The following is a 24,715-nucleotide window of genomic DNA, read 5'->3' on the forward strand; positions in this document are numbered from 1 at the left end:
TTTCGCTTCCTGTATGTCCCCAAATCAGCTACGAATTTAATAATTTGTTTGTGGTTGTACCTCGGCTCTGTCTGGTATAGCAAACAGCTATTGAGTCAACGTCAGCAAATCGAAGTAATAAGGAGGACATTGCCATTTGAGGAACACTGACCACTCCAACTTCTATGTTCTCCTATACAAGTACGCCTGATTTAGATTGCCTAATGTAGATCGTCTAATTTAGAGTCTCACTCTCAGTTATGCAGTCATCACAAGCTGATAGTCACAAGGAGAGTTTTAGACCAGTCTGCTGCTTGAGATGAACTACTATGTTGTTACCTCCAGACTGTCTTCATATTTGAAGTTCACTGCCTGTGCTGAGTTCGAATGCTCTTAACATAGAACCTTCAAAACATCACATATTGGGTAGCTACTATCACAGATAGCCATTTTTCTGGTTGGTTGTGGGTTCAAGTGGTACCCTCTGAGTAGGAAGAGCAGCAACGCTTCTCAGCAACCTGTGTGGGCTACACTGTCATTGATCACCATCATCCAGAATGGCATTTGACACCATCATCTATGGTGCAGGTCGCGGTGTGATCCTACCTGCCCTGCTACACGCCAAGCTGAGCAGCAGTGTCAGACCAGGTCACACATTATCTGTCCCCCTGTTTCGTATGATAGTGTATAAGTCGTACACTCTGACTGCTACATCGTCCTAATACATTGTATACGGGTTAATGAATATAAATAAGGTTATGATTATTGCTATCGTTCTTAATGTTGAAATTTTAGTTGTAAAGTTTGTATCTGTGTGTATCTACATTGTGAGTCATAGGTTTTTATAGGTTTGGTAAAAAAAAAACGATATTAATTTAAATATGTCACTAACTACTGCCGTTAGTTATTTGGATAACAATAACTTGACAGTCTGTATTCACGTAAATGAAGTTTGAACTATATAGCTTTACAAGTACAAATGAGAGATAATATCTCATTAGGACAGTTCTCTCCGTACTGCAAACGGTATATCAGTAACATTATTTGCTATTTACTATAACATTATTTTAATGAAAAACATTATGCAAATATTGTCACGTTCATTCGTTGTTAGATGGAAATTTGGTGATGATTTTTGTGATAGAAGCTAACAGTTAATGAAAAGGATTTTTTTTCCCCAAGCAGCAGCGTAACCTACGGTTCATCCACTTCTAATAACCTGAACGTCTCTATGATGACTCTTTACGAAAACATAAGCAGCATGTAAGTATATTTGTTGCATGTTGCAACGTAATCGTTTGAATGCCGTAACTTTACATAGCAGGATGCTCCTGACATTTGAACATCAATGTAGCAATTTTACGACTGCCGCCCGTAGCTTACGTAACGCCACGTCATATATAATGTTCCACAGTGCGTTGTTGTCATACGCAGCAGGAATTTCACACATGTAATACCATAGTTCTTTCCGATTCTCCAGGAATTCTCATAAAGTGCATTGAGGTAGAGCGTGGTTGGTAAGAAATAGTTCTACTGTATAACATTACTTTTAACATGATTACGTAAACAATTTATGCTGTGCTCTCGATTATTGCTTTTAGCTCTCTAAGCCATACATTGTTAGTTTACTCTGCTTATTTCCATAAAATCCAGTTAAATTATACTCTGGGTTTTTTCATATAAGCGTGTCATACATTGTAATACAGGTCACGTTTAACTGTATAAGGAATCTATATTTCTGTCAATACTTCCAGAACACGTTCTCCTTGACGAAATGTATTGTTGGCTTTGATACAAAGTTTGAAAATAGTATACGTGTCTGTGTAACTTCGGAAATTAAAATGGTCTCTCAACATTTGGGGCATAATCTGTCAAACAAAACACGCAGTCATAAAAATATTCGCCTGTCTCGCTATTGACTCAAAGTTGGCGATGAAGAATGAGAAAAATTTACTGACTCACACACAAAAAAAGAAATTGTGCTGTAAAACCTGTTTCTCCATAGAGGAATTTTAGATAAGTTAGAGACTGTAGGCATGCATAACAGACAAATGACAACGAATCACTGTTTCGTAAATGTTTGTTTTTAATTATCTGTCTCTTACATTAATTAGAGCGAAATGATTTTAATGCCTTTCTTATAACGATGTGCTCTTTTTCATCAACCTTAAATAATTTATCGGACCATATTCAACTCACAGCATTATATTGAGTCACTTGCGAGATTTAGTTGGTAGTAGACGATGGTCGTGAAATCTCTCTTGGAATCCACATTATTAACTGTACACAGTAGCGAATCCGAGAGAACAACCGCACGTAATTCGGTACAGTTGCTTGCACTACCAGTGGATTCTCCGCTTTACTCTGTTTATTTGACGATACTGTTTCATTAGAAGTTCTTTACGTGGTCTTTGTACTTTACTGTGCCACGCGATTTCATTTTATTCTGAAATGTTTTTGCCGTGTACAGCTATCTTACAGCTTTGCTTTTATAGTGAAAATGTAGAATTAAGAAATAACCAAAGTTCTCTCTCTGCCGCAATACATACAAGTTGATAAAGAAGAAAATTTCGGAATTTCGCTGAAACTGGACGAATTTCAAAATGGGGATTAAGTAATTCAAGATACAATGATATGAAATGAAATCATTGCAAACTTTTCACTTGTGCTACACCAGAAATGTGATAAGGTCGCGGTCTTGCACTCATTTTTAGCTGCCAATGCATATTCATCACATGACAAAAATTGGAGTAGTGGTAGTACGATTCGCGCTCTGAGGGTTCAGTAGAAACTAATTTATGTATGTAAACAATTCATCGATCCCGGGACTAGACGATGTCCTCGCTTTTTGCCTGTTATCTGCGTTGTACTGATAACAAATTGGTCCCGAGAACTCCAAGGCTTTTGAGAATGTGCTGCTTGAAACTTTTATGACGTAATATCTCCATTATTGGTACACGGGCGTCGTGTCTGATAATGCTGTGGAACCTGTACAGAATTTTAACGACACAGCTGTTCGTTATCTTCATGTGGTTACTGACTTGTTGCTGCAGTGGTTCGCCAATATACAGGCTGTCTATTGATCGTCACCGGGCCAAATATCTTACGTAATAAGCGTAAAATGAAAAAACTACAAAGAACGAAACTTGTCTAGCTTGAAGGGGGAAACCAGATGGCGCTATGGGTGGCTCACTAGATGGCGCTGCCATAGATCAAACGGATACCAACTGCATTTTTTTAAAATAGCAACCACCAATTTTTTATTACATAAGCGAGCAGGTCCGAACGCTGATGCAGAGGCAACGGAAAAAGCATGCGAAGTTCAGAAGAACGCGAAATCCCGAAGATGGGCTAAAATTTACAGACGCGCGAAATTTGGCACGGACTTCGATGCGAGATGCCTTTAATAGGTTCCACAACGAAACATTGTCTCGAAATTTGGTAGAAAATCCGAAGAAATTCTGGTCGTATGTAAAGTACACAAGCGGCAAGACGCAGACAATACCTTCGCTGCGCAGTGTCGATGGTATTGTTACCGACGACTGTGCCGCTAAAACGGAGTTATTGAACGCAGTTTTCCGAAATTCCTTCACCAGGGAAGACAAATGGAATATTCCAGGATTTGAAACACGAACATCTACTAGCATGAGTTTCTTAGAAGTAGATACATTAGGGGTTGGGAAGCAACTCAAATCGCTTGATACGGGCAAGTCTTCAGGTCCAGATTGTATACCGATTAGGTTCCTTTCAGATTACGCTGATACTATAGCTCCCTACTTAACACTCATATACAACCGCTCGCTCACCGATAGATCTGTACCTACAGATTGGAAAATTGCGCAGGTCGCACCAGTGTTTAAGAAGGGTAGTAGGAGTAATCAATTTAACTACAGACCTATATCATTGACGTCGGTTTGCAGTAGGGTTTTGGAGCATATTCCGTATTCAAACATTATGAATCACCTCGAAGGGAACGATCTATTGACACGTAATCAGCAGGGCTTCAGAAAACATTGCTCTTGTGCAACGCAGCTAGCTCTTTATTTGCACGAAGTAATGGCCGCTATCGACAGGGGATCTCAAGTTGATTCCGTATTTCTAGATTTCCGAAAAGCTTTTGACACCGTTCCTCACAAGCGACTTCTAATCTAGTTGCGGACCTATGGGGTATCGTCTCAGTTGTGCGACTGGATTCGTGATTTCCTGTCAGGAAGGTCGGAGTTCGTAGTAATAGACGGCAAATCATCGAGTAAAACTGAAGTGATATCAGGTGTTCCCCAGGGAAGCGTCCTGGGACCTCTGCAGTTCCTGATCTATATAAATGACCTGGGTGACAATCTGAGCAGTTCTCTTTGATTGTTCGCAGATGATGCTGTAATTTACTGTTTAGTAAGGTCATCCAAAGACCAGTATCAGTTGCAAAGCGATTTAGAAAAGATTGCTGTATGGTGTGTCAGGTGGCAGTTGACGCTAAATAATGAAAAGTGTGAGATTATCCACATGAGTTCCATAAGAAACCCGTTGGAATTCGATTACTCGATAAATAGTACAATTCTCAAGGCTGTCAATTCAACTAAGTACCTGGGTTTTAAAATTACGAACAACTTCAGTTGGAAGGACCACATAGAGAATATTGTGGGGAAGGCGAGCCAAAGGTTGCGTTTCATTGGCAGGACACTTAGAAGATGCAACAAGTCCACTAAAGAGACAGCTTACACTACACTCGTTCGTCCTCTTTTGGAATATTGCTGCGCCGTGTGGGATCCTTACCAGGTGGGATTGACGCAGGACATCGAAAGGGTGCAAAAAAGGGCAGTTCGTTTTGTATTATCACGTAATAGGGGAGAGAGTGTGGCAGATATGATACACGAGTTGGGATGGAAGTCATTACAGCAAAGACGTTTTTCGTCGCGGCGAGACCTTTTTACGAAATTTCAGTCACCAACTTTCTCTTCCGAATGCGAAAATATTTTGTTGAGCCCAACCTACATAGGTAGGAATGTTCATCAAAATAAAATAAGAGAAATCAGAGCTCGAACAGAAAGGTTTAGGTGTTCGTTTTTCCCGCGCGCTGTTCGGGAGTGGAATAGTAGAGAGGTAGTATGATTGTGGTTCGATGAACCCTCTGCTTCTAGGCGCGCAGTCCGGAACCGCGCGACTGCTACGGTCGCAGGTTCGAATCCTGCCTCGGGCATGGATGTGTGTGCTGTCCTTAGGTTAGTTAGGTTTAAGTAGTTCTAAGTTCTAGGGGACTGATGACCATAGCAGTTGAGCCCCATAGTGCTCAGAGCCATTTGAACCATTTGAACCCTCTGCCAAGCACTTAAATGTGAATTGCAGAGTAGTCATGTAGATGTAGTACGTGAGATATTTGGCTCGGGTAGCTATCAATGGACCATATGCAGGCTCGTTAGAAAATTGCAAGCGCCGAGGGATGGGACTATAAAGTCATCCTAGGCGAATCATAGAGCACTGCGATATCCAGTGGCCCCTGCCGGAGAAACGGGCCACGGTCTTCGCACGTACGACGTGGGAAAAGCTGTTGACATTTGTTGACATGTTGCCTGTCATGGTTGGTCTGTTCGATGTTGTAGGTTGGGACAGGTAGAGAAACCGCCCACGGAGGGGCTAACGCTGTGTGAAACAGAAACCGTAAATTTATTCGCCGACACATAATGTAAAAGATCTGCCACACCCATTTGTACGGGGAAGCCATTAAAACTGACGCACATGACAGATAGCTGTGAGAAGACAAAGGAAGGCCTGAAGGCAAACGGATGTTAGATTTGTGTGCTTCGGAAAACGACCGTCGTAAGTACCAATAGGAAATGGGGTCTCTAATGGACACGGAAAGACCCCCAGACTCTGGAGCGGTAATAGAAATACAGGCACTGGTGCATTAACCAGACATCTCCGATTTTGTGCGAAAACTAGGTTGTACTACCATTAAGAATTTGAAAAGGATCGGTCGCATGGTGCAAAAATGAGACTTATCCATAGGACCAATACAGGATAATAGGGAATGGACTTGGTGACGTCGGCTGTTTGGAATAACAAGAAGCTACTCTGGGACTTTCCTCGTAATTGCACTAAGCAATAGTCAGATTGTTAACTTAGGCTTCCGTGGCCGTTCTCACAGTCAGCCTGTGGAAGTCGTCTTGCTATAGTCGTCGAAACGACGGAATTTTACACGAGTTGACAATGCCGTCACCAACCTAGAAGGACTTATTGACAATAGTCAGATTCTGAAACTGCACGAAACAGCGGTCTGATTCTGACCTGTGAACAGAGTGTCGTTCTTAAACTTGTTAGAGATATATTCAGGAAATTCACTGTAGTTCATGCCACACAAGATGTGTTTTTAGGCTTCTCGTCCTACCTCAAAATGCTGTTTTTGTCCAACATTGATTGCGGTTATAATGACTAGTTTTCTATTTCAGAGCACAGCGTCTTCGAATTCTCCGCTACACACTAGCTTACAGATTACTGTAGTGCATCGTTATCGCAACTTATTGATAATGAGTGAATCATGCAAAAAGTCTCCACTACATTGACTTTCCCTGAAGAAACTCTATTAACGTGCCTCTCGCAGTTAAATCTGAAAAGTATGAAGATGTAACTTCCTGGCAGATTAAAACTGTGTGCCGGACCTGGAAGCGTGATATCATCACACAGCACACACTCCGCTGCAGAGCGAAAATCTCATTCTGAAGATGTCATGCAGCTTGTCAAGATGTAAGTGACAGCTTCAAAAATGTGATTTCATAATAAGTTGGCTGAATAGCTTCTGGTCCTACATCCTGATCATCAGAATCAGAAGCACAATGAAGTTATCGAAATTCGAAAGTTATGACTGTCATTAGGGTATCCATTTTCTGAAATTCTTAGACTCCTCATGATATTCAGTAACCAGTAAGGCTCTTTAGTTACTAGTGTATTTCTTTGGCATCGTATTCATAGAAGAAAATTGTTCGGTGAGAGACAGAGAGAGAGAGAGAGAGAGAGACAAGTCTAATATCATAAAGCCCAATACTTTAAAGTCCAATAAATAGCACATTAAATCTTTATGTGATTACGCAGTAAGCTATTATGGTGTGCTGCTGACCTAAATAAAGGTTGGAAGGAGACAGAACCCATTAAAATTTCTTTGTCTTCTACTGGAAACTATATAAATACGACTTCCCTGTTTATTTCACCAATGCCTTCAAACAACGTCAGCCCGCGTGCTCGGTTCCAATCTGTTACCAGCCACAGAAGGCGAAATTTTGATAATTCGAGCCATCTGGTAGTGATACACGAAAATCAAGATGGAAACACATATGTAACTGAAAGAGGAATCCGGCTTGGAGGCGTGCTCTGACAACCAATGGTTAAGGCACCTCCTCGAGGTAGGCTACAACTTCATTTGAGAGTCCCGGTCCCGGCAAATTTTCAGTTAAAACTGCATGTGAGTTTGAGCAGAGCTGGGCCGAATAAGGAAAGAAGTCGCAATTGTGAGCAGTGGCCTGCCGTAGAGCGAGAGAGTGTTGTGTCATGGCGAAGTGAGGAGCCTGGATGGCAGATATGCCACACTAAGAATGAATACGTCATTTTAGATTATGTAAATAAGGATTAACGACAAGCGATGATTTTTTAAATGATTGTGTGGAAGGACAGCACTATGGAAAAAAGTAATCTGCATTAAATTTTTATTAGCTCAAGGTACTCGCTCGGTAATTATTGTAGTGTAAAGATTTAACTGAACTTAACAATATTTATGTGTAGGTACCCAAGAAGAATTATCATTCATGTGTTCAGTATTTTAATTAGTTCAGTCTAACCACTCTTACATTAAAAATATTTTACCGGGAAAATGTGTTCACGCATGCGAAGATGCTCGCAGTGTCACAAATTAAAAAATATATATATATTCTCATGGTAATTACATTTCACTACTGTGTACATTTTACTATTATGTATACCTTTCAACTTCTCGAAACGTAACTGACCAAGCCACTCACACCGAAAATGGAAAATTTCAAGTCTTGTCACATCCAGGATTAAATCTGCTGACATGGGTGCCTTCAGTTTTGTAACTGAACCTGTAACGCAACATACAAAACTGACGATAATGCTGAAATATTGATGGAACGACGGTTTTGTAGGCTACCATCGTTGTGAATGGATTACATTCCCTGAGAATTCGTCCAGTGTCCAATGTTTGTGCCTTACCTGTGATTCACCGGATGAAGTGGTGCAGTGGTTAGCACACTGGACTCCTGTTCGGGAGGACCACGGTTCGAATCCTCGTTTGGCCATCTTCATTTAGGTTTCCTGTGATTCCCCTAAATCGCTTCGGGCAAATGCCAGTATGGTCCTTTGAAAGGACACGTCCGACTTCCTTCTTCATCCTTCCGTAATCCGATGGGGCCGATGACTTGGCTACTTGGTCCCCTCCGGCAAATCAACCAACCAACCGGTGATTTATGTATTCTTCCACAACAAATCTTTCCGTACACGTACTCCTATACATTTAGTAGATGTGACTGCTTCCACTGACTGTACTGCAATATTGTAATCATGAAATAACTTGCTGCCGCGAGATTAGCAGAGCGGTTTAAGGCGCTGCAGTCATGGACTGTGCGGCTGGTCCCGGCGGAGGTTCGAGTCCTCCCTCGGGCATGGGTGTGTGTGTTTGTCCTTAGGATAATTTAGGTTAAGTAGTGTGTAAGCTTAGGGACTGATGACCCTAGCGGTTAAGCCCCTTAAGATTTCACACAGATTTGAACATTTTTTTAAATAACATGCTTTGTGCATTTTCAAGCGCAATGTGTTAGCTTGATTTATGTGGACAGTCAGCATCCAAACCCTGCATCAAACGTCTATCGTCTGCAGGTCTTCCAGCATTTCGAGACAGCTTTATGGCGTCGAGGCTTAACTGTATACAACAGCATCATCCCTCCGGAGTACGAGGACGTTCAATAAGTCCTTCAACTTTTCGTTCTCGGTTAACCTCGTTACAAAAATTGCGGACTTTGTTATGGAACATAGGGGAATAATCCCGCTTCAGCTCCGGTAGTTTCAAGAAGTTCCATTACATGGTGGCACTATAAGGAGTCTTTAAAACGGCGCCCTTTAACGTAGTTGCGTTCCAAGCACAGAACTGTCATTGAGCTTGTTTTGGCAGAAAACCCGAGCATTAGAGATATTCACAGGCTTTCTCAGAATGTATACGGGTATCTGGCAGTGAACTAAAGGTGCGGTGAGTCTTTGGGGCATGCGTTTGTCATCACTACCTTTCCGGTCCACAACGAGCCTACCGGTCGCGTGCAACTGTGATTTTGAAACGTCCCCTTAGAACAATTATACATAACTGTGCTTAAACTGACACACAATAATTTTTAGCGCAACGCAATCTGACGTTCAGTAATCCGTACAAAAGAATAGCCCTGACTAACATTAACCTATACATTTCACAAATCACTTACTTCACAAAAATCTTCGTTACTTGAACTACTGCAATACAGCGAGCGCCACTACTGCCAGCTAAATAAAAGATTCAAGCTACGGAAGGCACTAACTAATGATAGGCAGAGTTAGCGAATGAAAAAATTTAATAGAGAACAAACAATGTATTTACCCTAATAGTCATAATATATATAGCAGTTCATAACATCCAGTCTTACAAATTTCAAAACTCCGCAATCTCTCTCCCCACATCCACCACTGCAGGCGGCTCTCCTCCAACTGCGCAACGCTACGCTCTGGTAACAGCCAACTGCCCAACACTACAATGGCGAGTAGTACAACAATACCAACCACCCACTGACTGCAAACAGCGAAGCCAGTGATTTTCATACAGAGCGCTACGTGGCGTTACCAATATAAAAACCTAAACAGCGTACTTACAATTTCTGCAATGTTGGATGGTGCGGACGGGTGACAACCAAACCCCTCGCTGTACAACTAGACATCACTGTTGGTAGTGTTGTCACGTGCGTCCACCAGTTGGGTACTCAAAGGGGTGTGTCCGTCGTGTTCTTCGCCGCCTAACAGGGGACCATAAGGAGTAACGAAGGCCCATTAGTTCGGAATTCATTGCCCTTTACGAAGCTGATCGTGACAATTATCTTTCGAACATCGTCACAGGCAGTGAAACATCGGTTCTTCACTTCCGCCTGCCGCTGTGGCAGTGCGGTTCTAGACGCTTCAGTCTGGAGCCGCGTGACCGCTACGGTCGCAGGTTCGAATCCTGCCTCGGGGCATCGATGGGTGTGATGTCCTTAGGTTAGTTAGGTTTAAGTAGTTCTAAGTTCTAGCGGACTGATGACCTCTGATGTTAAGTCGCATAGCGCACAGAGCCATTTGAACCATTTGAACCATTTCATCACTTCCAACGGGAAACAAAACGGCAATCCATGTAGTGGCACCACAACATCTCTCCTACGAAGAAAGAGTTCAAAGCCGCATCCCAGCTGGTCAAATCATGGCACCGATTTTCGGTACTCTTAAGCGATTATTCTCTTCTACGTCCTCCCTCATTGTGCTACGAACAACTCTGATTTGTGTTGTGTTAACCTCAGGAAAGTGAAGCCGGCCGAGGTGGCCGAGCATTTCTAGGCGCTACAGTCTGGAACCGCGCGACCGCTGCGGTCGCAGGTTCGAATCCTGCCTCGGGCATGTATGTGTGTGATGTCCTTGGGTTAGTTAGGTTTAAGTACTTCTAAGTTCTAGGGGACTGATTACCTTAGAAGTTAAGTCACATACTGCTCAGAGCCATTTGAACCACTTTTGAAAGTGAAGAAATGACTTCAGATTTCCTTTCTCCATGAAAACACAATGCATCACACATCTCTGTGTACATGAGAGGAACTCAGAAAACTTCATTTGACCGATTTTCCACCTTACGGCCCGGGTCTCGTATCTTCCGAATTGCACTTGTTTTCCCAGTGAAGGAGGCATCCTGTGAGAAGCATTACGTGGATAATCGGTAGCCGACCAGAGTGGCCAAGCGCTTCTAGGCGCTACAGTCTGGAGTCGCGCGACCGCTACGGCCGCAGGTTCGAATCCTGCCTCGGGCATGGATGTGTGTGATGCCCTTAGGTTAGTTAAGTTTAACTAGTTCTAAGTTGTAGGGGACGGAGCCGGCCGCGGTGGCCTCGCGGTTCTATGTGCGCAGTCCGGAACCGTGCGACTGCTACGGTCGCAGGTTCGAATCCTGCCTCGGGCATGGATGTGTGTGATGTCCTTACGTTAGTTAGGTTTAAATAGTTCTAAGTTCTAAGGGACTAATAACCACAGCAGTTGAGTCCTATAGTGCTCAGAGCCATTTGAACCATTTGGTAATCGGGAGGATAGTGATGCAGCAAAACATTGAATCCGGCGTCGACCAGCATAAAGGTGTCCAGCGGGCATACCGGCTCTCCCAGAAAGGCGGCGTAACGCCGCTGCATCAAACGGACATTATTTCGAAAATAGCGTTTTCAGCCAAAAGAATGGGGAATAATATGGTGTACTGGAATGCTGAATAGAACCAACCTTCTTACACAAAGTTATGTTATATTGCTTATTGAAAGCCTCTCGTGCTTGTCACGGACCTTAAACGTCACTATGCTCTGTGGGAATGACCGTCGTAAAAATCCGTAGGGTGCCACCTGCCTGAGTGCAGGCCGTACTTATACAGCCGCGCTGTGCCCACAGACGCGCCTGAGGTGAGGCTGAGCGGCGTTCCGACCGGCGACGTGGAGGAGGGCGTGTCGCACGTGGAGCTGCGCTGCGAGGCCGACGCCAACCCGGCGGCGCGCGTGGTGTGGCGGCTCGCGGGCGAAGTGGCCAGCGTGGACTCGCGGCTGCGGCTGGCGCCCGCCGTGCGCCGAAACTCCGGCACCTACACCTGCTCCGCGCAGAACTCCGTCGGCACCAGCCGCCGCCTCGCCGTGGACATCGACGTCAAGTGTGAGTACCGGCGCGCCGTCTACTGCCTGCTGGCCGAGTGCACACTTAATGTTGGCTCGAAACATCCTTAAACATCACTAATTCAAACTCGAAAACAGCCATTTAGCTGTTTATGTTGCATTCAGTCATTGCGATTACCTCAACTTTTACAAACGGAATGCAGGAGTCGTGGGAATCATGTTTTAGTGTGGGCAGAAATCAGGAAGGAAGTTACATAGGCTTCAATTTTTTGGCCACTCGTTTTCATTATGCTACAGGTGAATGCCCTTCCACCTAACATGCTACATGCAGGCGACACAGCTTTTGCAGACTGTGCTAGTGTTCTAAAAAACAGCGAAATGAAACTAATGTTTTTCAGAGAATTATTAAGCGGTTCTAAGAAACAAAGCTCTGTTTACTTTTGAGGAAACGAACTGTTTTCAGTTCTGTGCCACTGATTGAAGAAACACATGGACATGAGTCACGTAGAAGGGGAGAATGCTCCAAACTTTGGTCTCTACGTATTGATGATAATTCCAATTAACGTGATAATGAGCTCCTCAATTATGTACAAATACACTACTTGCCATTAAAATTGTGCAAGAAGAAATGCAGATGATAAACGGGTATGCGAATAAGAGGTGACCGAGAAGTGTAACCAATGGCAGCCCATACCATCACGACGGGTGATACGCCAGTATGGCGATGACGAATACACGCTTCCAATGTGCGTTCACCGCGATATCGCCAGCCATGTATGCGACCATCATGATGCTGTAAACAGAACCTGGATTCATCCGAAAAACGACGTTTTGCCATTGGTGCACTCAGGTTCGTCGTTGAGTACACCATCACAGGCGCTCCTGCCTGTGATGCAGCGTCAAGGGTAACCGCAGCCATGGTCTCCGAGCTGATAGCCCATGCTGCTGCAAACGTCATCGAACTGTTCGTGCCGATGGTTGTTGTCTTGCAAATGTCCCTATCTGTTGACTCCGGGATCGAGACGTGGCTGCACGATCCGTTACAGCCATGCGGATAAGATGCCTCCCATCCCGACTGCTAGTGATACGAGGCCATTGGCGTCCAGTACAGCGTTCCGCATTACCCTTCTGAACCCACCGATTCCATATTCTGCTAACAGCCATTGGATCTCGACCAACGCGAGCAGCAATGTCGCGATACGATTAACCGCAATCGCGATAGGCTACAATCCGACCTTTATCAAAGTTGGAAACGTGATGGTACGCAATTCTCCCCCTTAAATGAGGCATCACAACAACGTTTCACCAGGCAACGCCGGTCAACTGCTGTTTGTGTATGAGAAATTGGTTGGAAACTTTCCTCATGTCAGCACGTTGTAGGTGTCGCCACCGGCACCATCTTTGTGTGAATGCTCTGAAAAGCTAATCGTTTGCATATCACAGCATCTTCTTCCTGTCGGTTAAATTTCGCATCTGTAATACGTCATTTTCGTCGTGTAGCAATTTTAATGGCCAGCATTGTACTTTAATAGCAAACCACTTAAACTTCCAACATATTTTGCGCATTCCATCACAGAATGACATGTAAAATGTTCTGGGATAATTCGTCATTTAGAAAGAAAGAAAATATAATACCGCGGTCATTTCAAGCCAGCGTGTCATTTAGGAATTTGTAAAATGACGTCATGTACCTTCCATTGACATATGTACACATATCCTGTAAAATGCCTCATTTCACACGATTTAGTTAGTAATAATCGTTTAAAAGTTCTACGGAGCGTTTAAGTATTTAAATAATGCATTAGTGTATGGGATGGGCAGGACGGATTAAATGAAATGAAAATAATGTATATATAAATTTTAACGGGCCCTTATTAAATAAGTAATATACAAGAAGTGTTGATGATGTGAATAGTTCTGTTCTGCGAGGACTGTAATAGGAGGCGCTCTCGTATAGTTACGAAATTTCTGAGGGGAAGGTGTGGAAAGAATGTTTACTAAAAGGTTATATGAGAGGAAGTCTTTGTTGGGATATATTAATTGACATGTTCACAATTTAAGTTAGAGAAGCAGAGCGTGGAATGTAATCTTCTTTTGCAGTGCCACGTATGGGTAAGTTGGATGGGTACATCTCGTGGCTTACCCTGACACTGGTCTATAGAAAGACGTGAAAGAGTGGAACGAAAACGAACGCGATATATGCTGATACAGGCCGGATACCAAGCAAGAGATGTTTTTTGATAAGGAATAGATATACTGTGGTGTTGGAACTCTAAATTTATAGCAGACTGATGATGTATTTGCGTTGGTGAGACATAACATATGGACGGCAGCAGGCAGTCGAGTATCGAAAAAGGCGGAGTACGAGTTGTTCAAGGATATGGAGGAAGGTCCATGCTGCATTTGACTGACGATGCTCATGAGATATATTCTTCAACTTTGCCCATTTACCGGTTTCAGGCTACTGTGGATTTTCTTTGAATTGTAATTACAGGGGAATTTCTTAGTTTTCATAGTTAAGGGGTTTGGATAATTACAGAATACTACTTACGGTTTTGGATATGGAATAGGCAGACAGTTTCCTTTGCATTTACAGCTACGGTTTTCACACGATTAAAGGATAAGGGTCATTGGCTACACCAGGACGTGAAGAATGAAACAACAGTAAATGTCGCCTTAAAGTAATACAAATAACTCGTAGTTTTATCATGGAATAAGACATAGTGAAGCTGATACAACGTTGTCCATTAGCCTTAGTGACACCGTTTTTGATGAAATGTCAGTACGGAAAGAAATGATCTCGCACTGTAATGCATTATGACTACGCCTCCACATGTTGAGAATGAGGGTGCCATATGCAGTGCAGCCTCGGTTCCCGAGAAAAGCTCCCTCTGACGACCAGCGATGCTTCGAGATAACAGTTTCCGGGCTGCAGTTCTTGTCATCCATCCATGTCATTAGGGATTTAGTCCTCCGAGCGAGGTGCCGAATGTATATCACATGCTCTTGTCCACCAAACCACCCATGTATAGGTGAATCGTCACTTATCAGATGTAACTTCGTTCATATGCTCCGTGGACAGGTGCACTGGCCACTTGCAGTATAAAGATGTCAGTTCTGTATGACGCAGCGTACACAGTACACCTAGGAGGTGGCGTATGTTCTCGCAAAGTAAGCAACCACAGTCAGGAGTAATGGAAAAAAGCTACATACTCCTGAATCTAAAGTGGAACATAGAATACTGTGTTAAATAAAGGCTACTTAGCACTTAAAGAGGAATCATTGTTTATCGATTCTGATGATGGACCATTCATTAATCCAAAACTTGTAATATCAAAGAAAAAAAAGACTTTGCGATCACAGAAGACTGAATAAAAGCTAGTAAGAACACCGGCGTCCTCATACCCGTTTCATGAGTGCTAGTAGCTGAGCAAAACGACTCGCACGGGCAGCAGCGTCCGTTAGAACCCCACATTTTGGATTCTGCGAGACACGCTGAAATGAGACCCAATCCGCCCTATGGGTTAACGACGTTAATACGAGGAATAAACGTTGTATAGTTTTTTTTTTTTTTTTTTTTTTTTTGGTCATCAGTCTACTGACTGGTTTGATGCGGCCCGCCACGAATTCCTTTCCTGTGCTAACCTCTTCATCTCAGAGTAGCACTTGCAACCTACGTCCTCAATTATTTGCTTGACGTATTCCAATCTCTGTCTTCCTCTACAGTTTTTGCTCTCTACAGCTCCCTCTAGTACCATGGAAGTCATTACCTCATGTCTTAGCAGATGTCCTATCATCCTGTCCGTTCTCCTTATCTGTGTTTTCCACATATTCCTTTCCTCTCCGATCCTGCGTAGAACCTCCTCATTCCTTACCTTATCAGTCCACCTAATTTTCAACATTCGTCTATAGCACCACATCTCAAATGCTTCCATTCTCTTCTGTTCCGGTTTTCCCACAGTCCATTTTTCACTACCATACAATGGTGTACTCCAGACGTACATCCTCAGAAATTTCTTCCTCATTTTAAGGCCTGTATTTGATATAAGTAGACTTCTCTTGGCCAGAAATGCCTTTTTTGCCATAGCGAGTCTGCTTTAGATGTCCTCCTTGCTCCGTCCGTCATTGGTTATTTTACTGCCTAGGTAGCAGAATTCCTTAACTTTATTGATTTCGTGACCATCAATCCTGATGTTAAGTTTCTCGCTGTTCTCATTTCTACTGCTTCTCATTACCTTCGTCTTTCTCCGATTTACTCTCAAACCATACTGTGTACTCATTAGACTGTTCATTCCGTTCAGCAGATCATTTAATTCTTCTTCACATTCAATCGTGATTGCAATGTCATCAGCAAATCGTATCATTGATATCCTTTCACCTTTCTTTTATTTCCATCATTGCTTCCTCGATGTACAGATTGAAGAGTAGGGGCGAAAGGCTACAGCCTTGTCTTACTCCCTTCTTAATACGAGCCCTTCGTTCTTGATCGTCCACTTTTATTATTCCCTCTTGGTTGTTGTACATATTGTATATGACCCGTTTCTCCCTATAGTTTACCCCTACTTTTTTCAGAATCTTGAACAGCTTGCACCATTTTATATTGTCGAACGTTTTTTCCAGGTCGACAAATCCTATGAACGTGTCTTGATTTTTCTTTAGCCTTGCTTCCATTATTAGCCGTAACGTCAGACTTGGCTCTGTCGTACCTTTACTTTTCCTAAAGCCTAACTATTCGTCACCTAGCACATTCTCAATTTTCTTTTCCATTATTCTGTATACTATTCTTGTAAGCAGCTTCGATGCATGAGCTGTTAAGCTGATTGTGCGATAATTGTCGCACTTGCAGCTCTTGCCGTCTTCGGAATTGTGTGGATGACGCTTTTCCGAAAGTCAGATGGTATGTCGCCAGACTCATATATTCTACACACCAACGTGAATAGTCGTTTTGTTACCACTTCCCCTAATGATTTTAGAAATTCTGATGGAATGTTATGTATCCCTTCTGCCTTATTTGACCGTAAGTCCTCCAAAGCTCTTTTAAATTGCGATTCTAATACTGGATACCCTATCTCTTCTAAATCGACTCCTGTTTCTTCTTCTATCACATCAGACAAATCTTCACCCTCATAGAGGCTTTCAATGTATTCTCTCCACCTATCTGCTCTCTCCTCAGCATAGTTTAACGCCTACTAAAAGAGCTTGTGCTGGATGACTGGAGAATATTGTTTAATCGGAAACATTATGAAGCATAAACAGACGTGGATAAACCTCGTATCCTTCATAGTGTGGGTGTGATGGATATAACGGAACTGCACGCAAAGTTATGTTTAAAGAATTTTAATGAAGTTGACGCTGCCAACATTGGTTAACTTGCAGCCCGGATTTGAAGTACCTGTTGGTTTGGGGGAGTATACCTGTAATTCTGGTAATATTTGTGCCGGATTAAATGATTTTTGTGGCGCATCTGAAAGAAAAGGCTGGCAGTAGTAGTACGTAACATGAAACGGAAGCTGCGTGACATGTTTGCTTTCTCCCCTTGATTGCACGGTTCTCGAAATATACAGGGGGAGTCACTATTCCCACCAAGAATAACTCATGAAGTATGATAGGAGCTGAGAAGTTCGTGGAACAAAAGTTGCATATGATAATGGAGGCCATAATATGACTTTGGTTTTTTCTTTCTAAATGGGGTCCCTTCAGAGATATAACAGGTCAACTTTGGTTTTTTAAATGGGATGCTATGGTTTGGGAGTTGTCTCTGCAACTCATTTCTAGCCATCAGCGAAAAATGTGCCGAACACCCAGTGTGTGATATCACATTCTGTTTCTTGTTCCTAGAAGTATTTCTTCCAATAACAGACTTAATGTTTCTTGCAGGGAAGTGTTGTACTTCCTACCATTAAGATTTATTTCGATGAAATAGGGGCCTATAATTCTGTCTTCCAGAATCCTACACAATACATTCACCGACCACGGATTTTGGTGTGCAACTTGGCGCAGCCAACATAGATATTCAGTTGCCCAATAATGCATGTAATGCAAATTAACATTCCCTCGGATCGTGAACGTAGCCTCGTCCGTAACTAAAATCTAATTAAAAAATGAGACATCCCCTTGGATCTGAATTTGAGCCCATCAACAGAGTTCAATGCGACGCATACAATCCATACCATTTAATTTTTGGTGGAGACACATGGTAAGCATGATATTTATGGCGATTCAGAACACGAACAACACTACTCTGGCTCATGCCAGATTCCCTTGCGATTTGACGCGAACGAACACAAGGATATCGAACCACAGTGGTAACAATACCAATTTCTGTTCCCTCGTTAGTAACTTTCCTTTGTCGAATATGTTTCCGAAGCGTAAAAGATCAAGTTGTTCTCAAATTGTCATACACATATTTAAACGTACTACGTTTAGGGTGATTACGTTGAAGATATCTTTCAGCGTATAAATCTCTATCTCTCACTGAATTTCGTTGGCATTTTCCGGAAACAGAAGCATATCGACTAGTTCTTGGAAGGAATACATTATTCACATTCGCTTGATTCGATGATACTAGTCTTACCGTTCCTATCAGTGTTGTATTGCGAAACCGTCGATTGATGTTTACATGTTAATGGCACGTCAGATGGTTACGCCGTATTCGGCGAATATTTAGTGTTTGCTCGATATACGAGAATTGTCAGAGCATGTGCTTCGATAAGTGCCGATGTGATAAGGAATACCACTCAATCCATGATAAGAAGATTGCAGCACTGCATTAATACCAATGGGCATCACTTCGAACACCTTCTGTAAACGGATGTTCATGCCACCTTATCGGCCTTCGTTGACATTTAAAGACATTACTGTAATACATAATTGGAATCGTCTCGATAGCCACTATCAGAAAATAAGTAACAAACTATAGCATCCCATTAAAAACAAACTGACCTTCATATTTCTGACGCGACCAACGTCATATTGTGGCCTCCGTTGTCCCATGCAACACTTCCCCCACAAACTTTTCAGCTAATATCATACTTTCGGAGTTATTCTAGGTGGCAATAGTTTTCGACTCATCCTATGTACGAAATCTTGCGTCAATTATGTTACTTCTTCTATCGATAATGAGAGCAAATAAAATTTGGTATTGAACCTAAGCTCAGATTGGAAAAAAGATAGAAGGGGATCTGGTGTGTTCTTTGGAATGGAGCAGTCGCTGCAGTTATCTTAACCGTCTTATGAAAAACTGTGAAAATTCTCAGTTCGGACAGGTCGACGTGTACGTTAACACAGCTCTTACAGCGTGGGAGCCTAATTCTGTGAATGTAGCGTCAGTTCTCTATGTGATAATGAGATGACAATCTTAAAAATCTATCTGAGAATACACCAATAAATAATTTCAAAGCACGTAGATTAAATGTAAATATTGAACGTGGGGTGGTAACAGGCAATGCACTACATTACTTCGTCACTGAAGGAAATAATACTGTAGTCATAGACTTCACCCCGAACAGTTGTTTGACGCAGCGATAAACGTTACTCTGTCGTGGACAAACCTCTAAATTTCCACGTAACTAATGCAAACTACAACCATCATCAGACATAAATTGAAGGCAGTACTAAATAGAGAATCATAAATGTAAACTCTGTCACCCTGTCTTAAACAAGTGATGCACCTCTTGTTTGACACACTGACAATACCAATTACACTTCAGCGCATGTCTTGAGGCTTGTCTAAAGTGTTTATCTCATGATGGCTATTATTGAAGGTCGGATTACAGCCTATCGCGATTGCGGTTTATCGTATCGTGACATTGCTGCTCGTGTTGTTCGAGATCCAATGACTGTTAGCAGAATACGGAATCGGTTCGTTCAGGAGGGCAATACGGAACGCCGTGCTGGATCACAGTGGCCTCGTATCAATAGCAGTGAAGATGACAGTGATCTTATCCGCATGGCTGTAACGGATCGTGCAGCCACGTCTCGATCCCTGAGTCAACAGATGGGGACGTTTGCCAGGCAACAACCATCTGCACGAACAGTTCGACGACGTTTGCAGCAGCATGGACTATGAGCTCCGAGAACATGGCTGTGGTTACCCTTGATGCTGCATCACAGACAGGAGCGCCTGCGAAGGTGTACTCAACGACGAACCTGGGAGTACGAGTGGCAAAACGTCATTTTTTTGGATGAATCCAGACTCTGTTTACAGCATCATATTGGTCGCATCGGTGTTTGGCGACATCGCGGTGAATACACATTGGAAGCGTGTATCCATCGTCTTCATACTGGAGCAACACCCGGTGTGATTGTATGGGTTGCCATTGAGTACACGTCTCGGTCACGTCTTTTTCACATTGACCTTGAACAGTGGACGTTATATTTCAGATGTGTTACTGCCCGTGGCTCTGCCCGTCATTCGATCCCTGCGAAACCCTACATTTCATTAGGATAACGCACGACCGCATGTTGGAGGTCCTGTATGGATCTATCTGGATAAAGAAAATGTTCGACTGCTGCCCTGGCCAGCACATTCTCCAGATCTATCCCGAATGGAAAACGTCTTCTCAATGGTGGGCAAGCCACTGCCTCGTCACAATACGCCAGTCACTACTCTTGATGAACTGTGCTATCGATTATGGGCAGCTGTACCTGTACACCCCATCCAATCTCTGTTTGGCTCAATGCCCAGGCGTATCAAGGCCGTTATTACGGCCAGATGTGGTTGTTCTGGGTACTGATTTCTCAGGATCTATGTACCGAAATTGCGTGAAAATGTAATCACATGTCAGTTCTAGTATTAAAACGTCACCTTAGAAAAATTATGCATGACTGTGCTTAAACTGACACACAATATTTTTTAGCGAAACGCAATTTGACTTCCAGTAATCCCTACAAGAGAATTGCCCTGACTAAATTAACCTATACGTTTCACAAAAATCTTCGTTACTCGAACTACTGCAATACAGCGAGCGCCACTACTGCCAGCTAAATAAAAGATTCTAACTACTGAAGGCACTAACTACTCATAGGCATAGTTAGCAAATGAAAGATTTTGATAGAGAACAAACAATGTATTTACCTTAACAGTCATAATATATGTATAGCAGCTCATGACATCCATTCTTACAAATGTACTGTTTCTGATGGACACACCTCCAGATTATCCAATCTCAAATATCCGCCATCTCACTTCCTCACATCCACAACTGCTGGCGGCTCGCCTCCAACTGCGCAACTCTACGCGCTGTTAGCAGCCAACAGCCCAACACTACAATAGCCAACAACAATGTAAACCAGCCACAGACTGCCCACTGCACAGCCAGTGATTTTCATACAGACCGCTACGTGGCGTTACATATATAAAAACAGCCTTCTTACAGTATATTTATCCAATGAACACCATTTATCATCTGCATTTCTTCTTGGTGTAGCAATTGCAATGGCCAGCAGTGCATTAGGCAAGTGGAATAAATTAACTGTTCAATGAGGAGTGAAACTGGAGCGCACTTGAGCTGGTGGAGCTGTTGTGAGAGCGCGGCGCCGTTTGCAGACCCGCCGCAGATCCTGTCGGTGGGCCCCGACCGGCTGGTGACGGCGGCGCTGTTCTCGCCGGCGCGCTTCTCGTGCGACGCCGAGGGCAACCCGCCCCCGCAGCTGCGCTGGCTGCAGCGAGTGCCCGCCGGCCCGGCCACCGGGCCAGCAGCAGCCGGCGCGCCGGCCGCTGTGGCGGAGGTGCTGCGCGGCACCGCCGCCGACCTCGACATCGCCAATGTGACGTACGAGCTGCAGGGCGAGTACGTCTGCCAGGCCGTCAACACCATCGGCGGCTCCGCGCGCACCGCCACCAGCGAACCCGTCTCCTTGCAGGTTGTGGGTGAGTCTGCGTTTTCTCCCTCTTTATCAGCAACTTCATTTCTCTTTAGGCATTTCGATGGAGAGGAGGATAGGAACAACTGACGCAAGCTATACACCAGTATGACGAAACTCATGAGATAGCTATGAGTGTACATCCATCATCATCAGTCTTCTGCCTAAAGGCAGGTTTTCACACGGTAGTTCTCCAGGCTGTCCGGTCTTCTGCCATCCTCTTCATGTCTGCATACTTTCCTCTTCTCTTTATGTCGTCTATTATCTTGTATCTTCTTCTTCCTCTCAGTCTTTTCCCACAAACCAATCCTTCCAAAGCATCTTCAAGCAAGCAATCCCTTCTCAATGAATGTCCTAACCAGTTCTTTTTCCTTTCTCTTACAACTTTCAGCAGACATCTTCTCTCACCAACCCTTTCCAATACTCTCTCATTACTCACTCTTTCCATCCAGCTTATTCTCTCCATTCTCCTCCACATCATCTCAAATGCTTCTAACCATTCTTCATCCTCTCGTCTCAGTGTCCATGTGTCTGCCCCATACAGTGCCACACTCCAGAAAAAACATTTGCCAAGCCTTTTCCTTAGTCCTTTATCTAATTTGCCACATACGAGTCTCCTCTTTCTGTTGAATGCCTCCTTCACTATGGCAATTCGAGTTTTCACCTCCTGGTGACATCTCAAGTTTTCAGTTATTGTCCTTCCGAGATATGTAAACTCACAAGGGTAGATTGTCATATTTTAATATTAACGTTAAACAACAGTGGGAAAGGCAACAACCTTGTCTAACACCTCGTCCAATGCTGCTTCCATCTGACATTTCACTTCCAATCATTATCCTTATTTTCTGGTGTAAATATAGATTCTGAATCAGTCGTCTCTCTTCCCAATCTACTCCTTTCCTCTTCAAGATATCCACCAGTTTGTTCCGCTGAACTCTGTCAAAAGCCTTTTCTAAATCTATAAAAACAACAAAGATTATTCTACCCTTTTCCATATATCTTTCCCCTGTAGTTCTTAGCAGGCCAATAGCAACTCTTGTTCCTTTTCCTCTTCTAAATCCGAACTGCTCGTCTGCAATCCCTCTATCCAGCTTTCCATATAACCTTCTATTCAAAACTCTTAGCAAGACTTCAGGTGCATGAGAAATTAGACTGATGGTCCGGTGCTCTTCACTTAATGTGCACATACAGATGGCGGTAGTATCGCATGCACAGCGTATGAAAGGGCGATGCATTGGCGGAGCAGCAGTTGTACTCACGTGATAGATGTGAAAAGGTTTGCGACGTGATTAACAGACTTTGAGCGGGGATTAGAGTCGGAGCTAGGCACACAGAACCTCCCATTTCGGATATCATTATGGAATTCAATATTCCAAGACCCACAGTGTCAAGAGTGTGCCGAAAATACTAAATTTCAGGCATCAGCTCTCACCACGGACAACACATTGGCTGACAACCTGCATTTACGGGCCGAGAGCGTAATATTGACAGTGGTAACAGACAAGCAACAATGCTAGAAATAACCGTATAAATCAATGTGGGAAGTACAATGAACGAGTCCGTTAGAACAGTGTGGCGAAATGGTGTTAACGGGCTATGGCCGCAGATGGGATTTGCTAAAAGCACATCACTTGCAGCGATCCACTGGGCTAGTGACCATATCGGTTAGATCATAGACTACTTGAAAACCGAGGCCTGCTCGATTGAGTTCAGATTTCAGTTGGTAAGAATTGACGGTAAGATCCGAGTGCGTCGCAGATATTGCGAAGCCACGGACCCAGGCAATCCATAACGATGTGGGCTGTGTTTACACACAAGTAGTTGGGTTCTCTGATCCAACAGAACAGATCATTGACTGAAATTCTTATGTTCGGTTACTTGGAGGCCGTTTGCAGCCATTCATGGACTTAGTGTTCCCAAAAACGATGTGACGTCACCGGGCCACTATTGTTCGTCACTGGTTTGAAGGACATTCTGGGAAGCTCCAGCGAATGATTTAGCTAACCACATAGACCGACACGAATCCCCTTGATAATTTATCGGATATGATCGAAACATCAGTTCGAGCACAACATCCTGCTGCAGCAGCAGCACTTTCGCAATTTTGGCAGCCTGTAGGATCATCATGGCTCATTATTTCTACATGGAGGTTACAACGACATGTTGAATCCATGCCATGCTCGAATTGCTGCACTATGTCGGGAAAATGAAGGTGCGACAACTTATTACCAGCCATCCCATGACTTTTTTCACCGCAGTGTATTGCTGCTCTTCAAGTGAACGCAAAATATAGGGGAGAATGGGCGGATTTGCTGCACGTAGGAGAACTTTATTACTAATCAAAAGACTCTATTCTTAATATCTTGAATTTATTCCTCATCTTTCATACATGTTTTCATAATGCAGTACTTCCGTAATATGTCTTTCATATGACCACAATATGTCGCGGGAAAATGATGCACCAAGCCGAACAAAACAACGCTCTCATAAATCAATATGACATTATGTCATATTGAGATACAGGACAGGCGCTGGAAAAAAAAATGGAAATACCACAAGAAATGAATGGTTGAAAATAAATGTAGATGCAACCCAAGCCTGCAAGTTGTTCGGAGGTATTTGACCACGGACGAGATCTGTACGTTATCCTCAATGTGTTACAAGTGTCGGTCATGGTCAGAACAGTATTCTAGTAGACGGGAGGCCAATATGTCGGGACTAAGTGAATTTGAATGATAGCAACTGCTTGGTGCTCGCGTTGTGGATGCTTCCGTGACCAAGGCATCCGAAGTATACGGTGTTTCAAGACGCACTGTATTGGAGACTGATACTGCATACAGGAAACGCCTTTAAAACATTATCCACGTAAGTCACAACCAAGACGGAATCGTGTGTCGAGTGATTGTCACGGGCAGTCGTCCGACTACTCTGTGACAGAACATTACGACCACGACGGCTGTAAAGGTCACTGCAAAACT

The 24,715-nt window shown here is 43.4% G+C and overlaps 1 protein-coding gene across 5 annotated transcripts in view; it reads left to right on the top strand.

Annotated features, from left to right (window-relative positions):
* Positions 1-24,715, top strand: part of LOC126272556 (irregular chiasm C-roughest protein) — a 1,094,042-nt gene that overhangs the window by 1,024,814 nt on the left and 44,513 nt on the right. For all 5 annotated transcript variants that reach the window (XM_049975476.1, XM_049975475.1, XM_049975479.1 and 2 more), the window contains 2 exons: positions 11,659-11,913; positions 21,421-21,744. In XM_049975476.1, the coding sequence (XP_049831433.1) occupies positions 11,659-11,913; positions 21,421-21,744 (579 nt within the window). The remainder of the gene's footprint in view (positions 1-11,658; positions 11,914-21,420; positions 21,745-24,715) is intronic.

Source organism: Schistocerca gregaria, chromosome 5, assembly GCF_023897955.1.
Source record: "Schistocerca gregaria isolate iqSchGreg1 chromosome 5, iqSchGreg1.2, whole genome shotgun sequence".
NCBI lineage: Eukaryota > Metazoa > Arthropoda > Insecta > Orthoptera > Acrididae > Schistocerca > Schistocerca gregaria.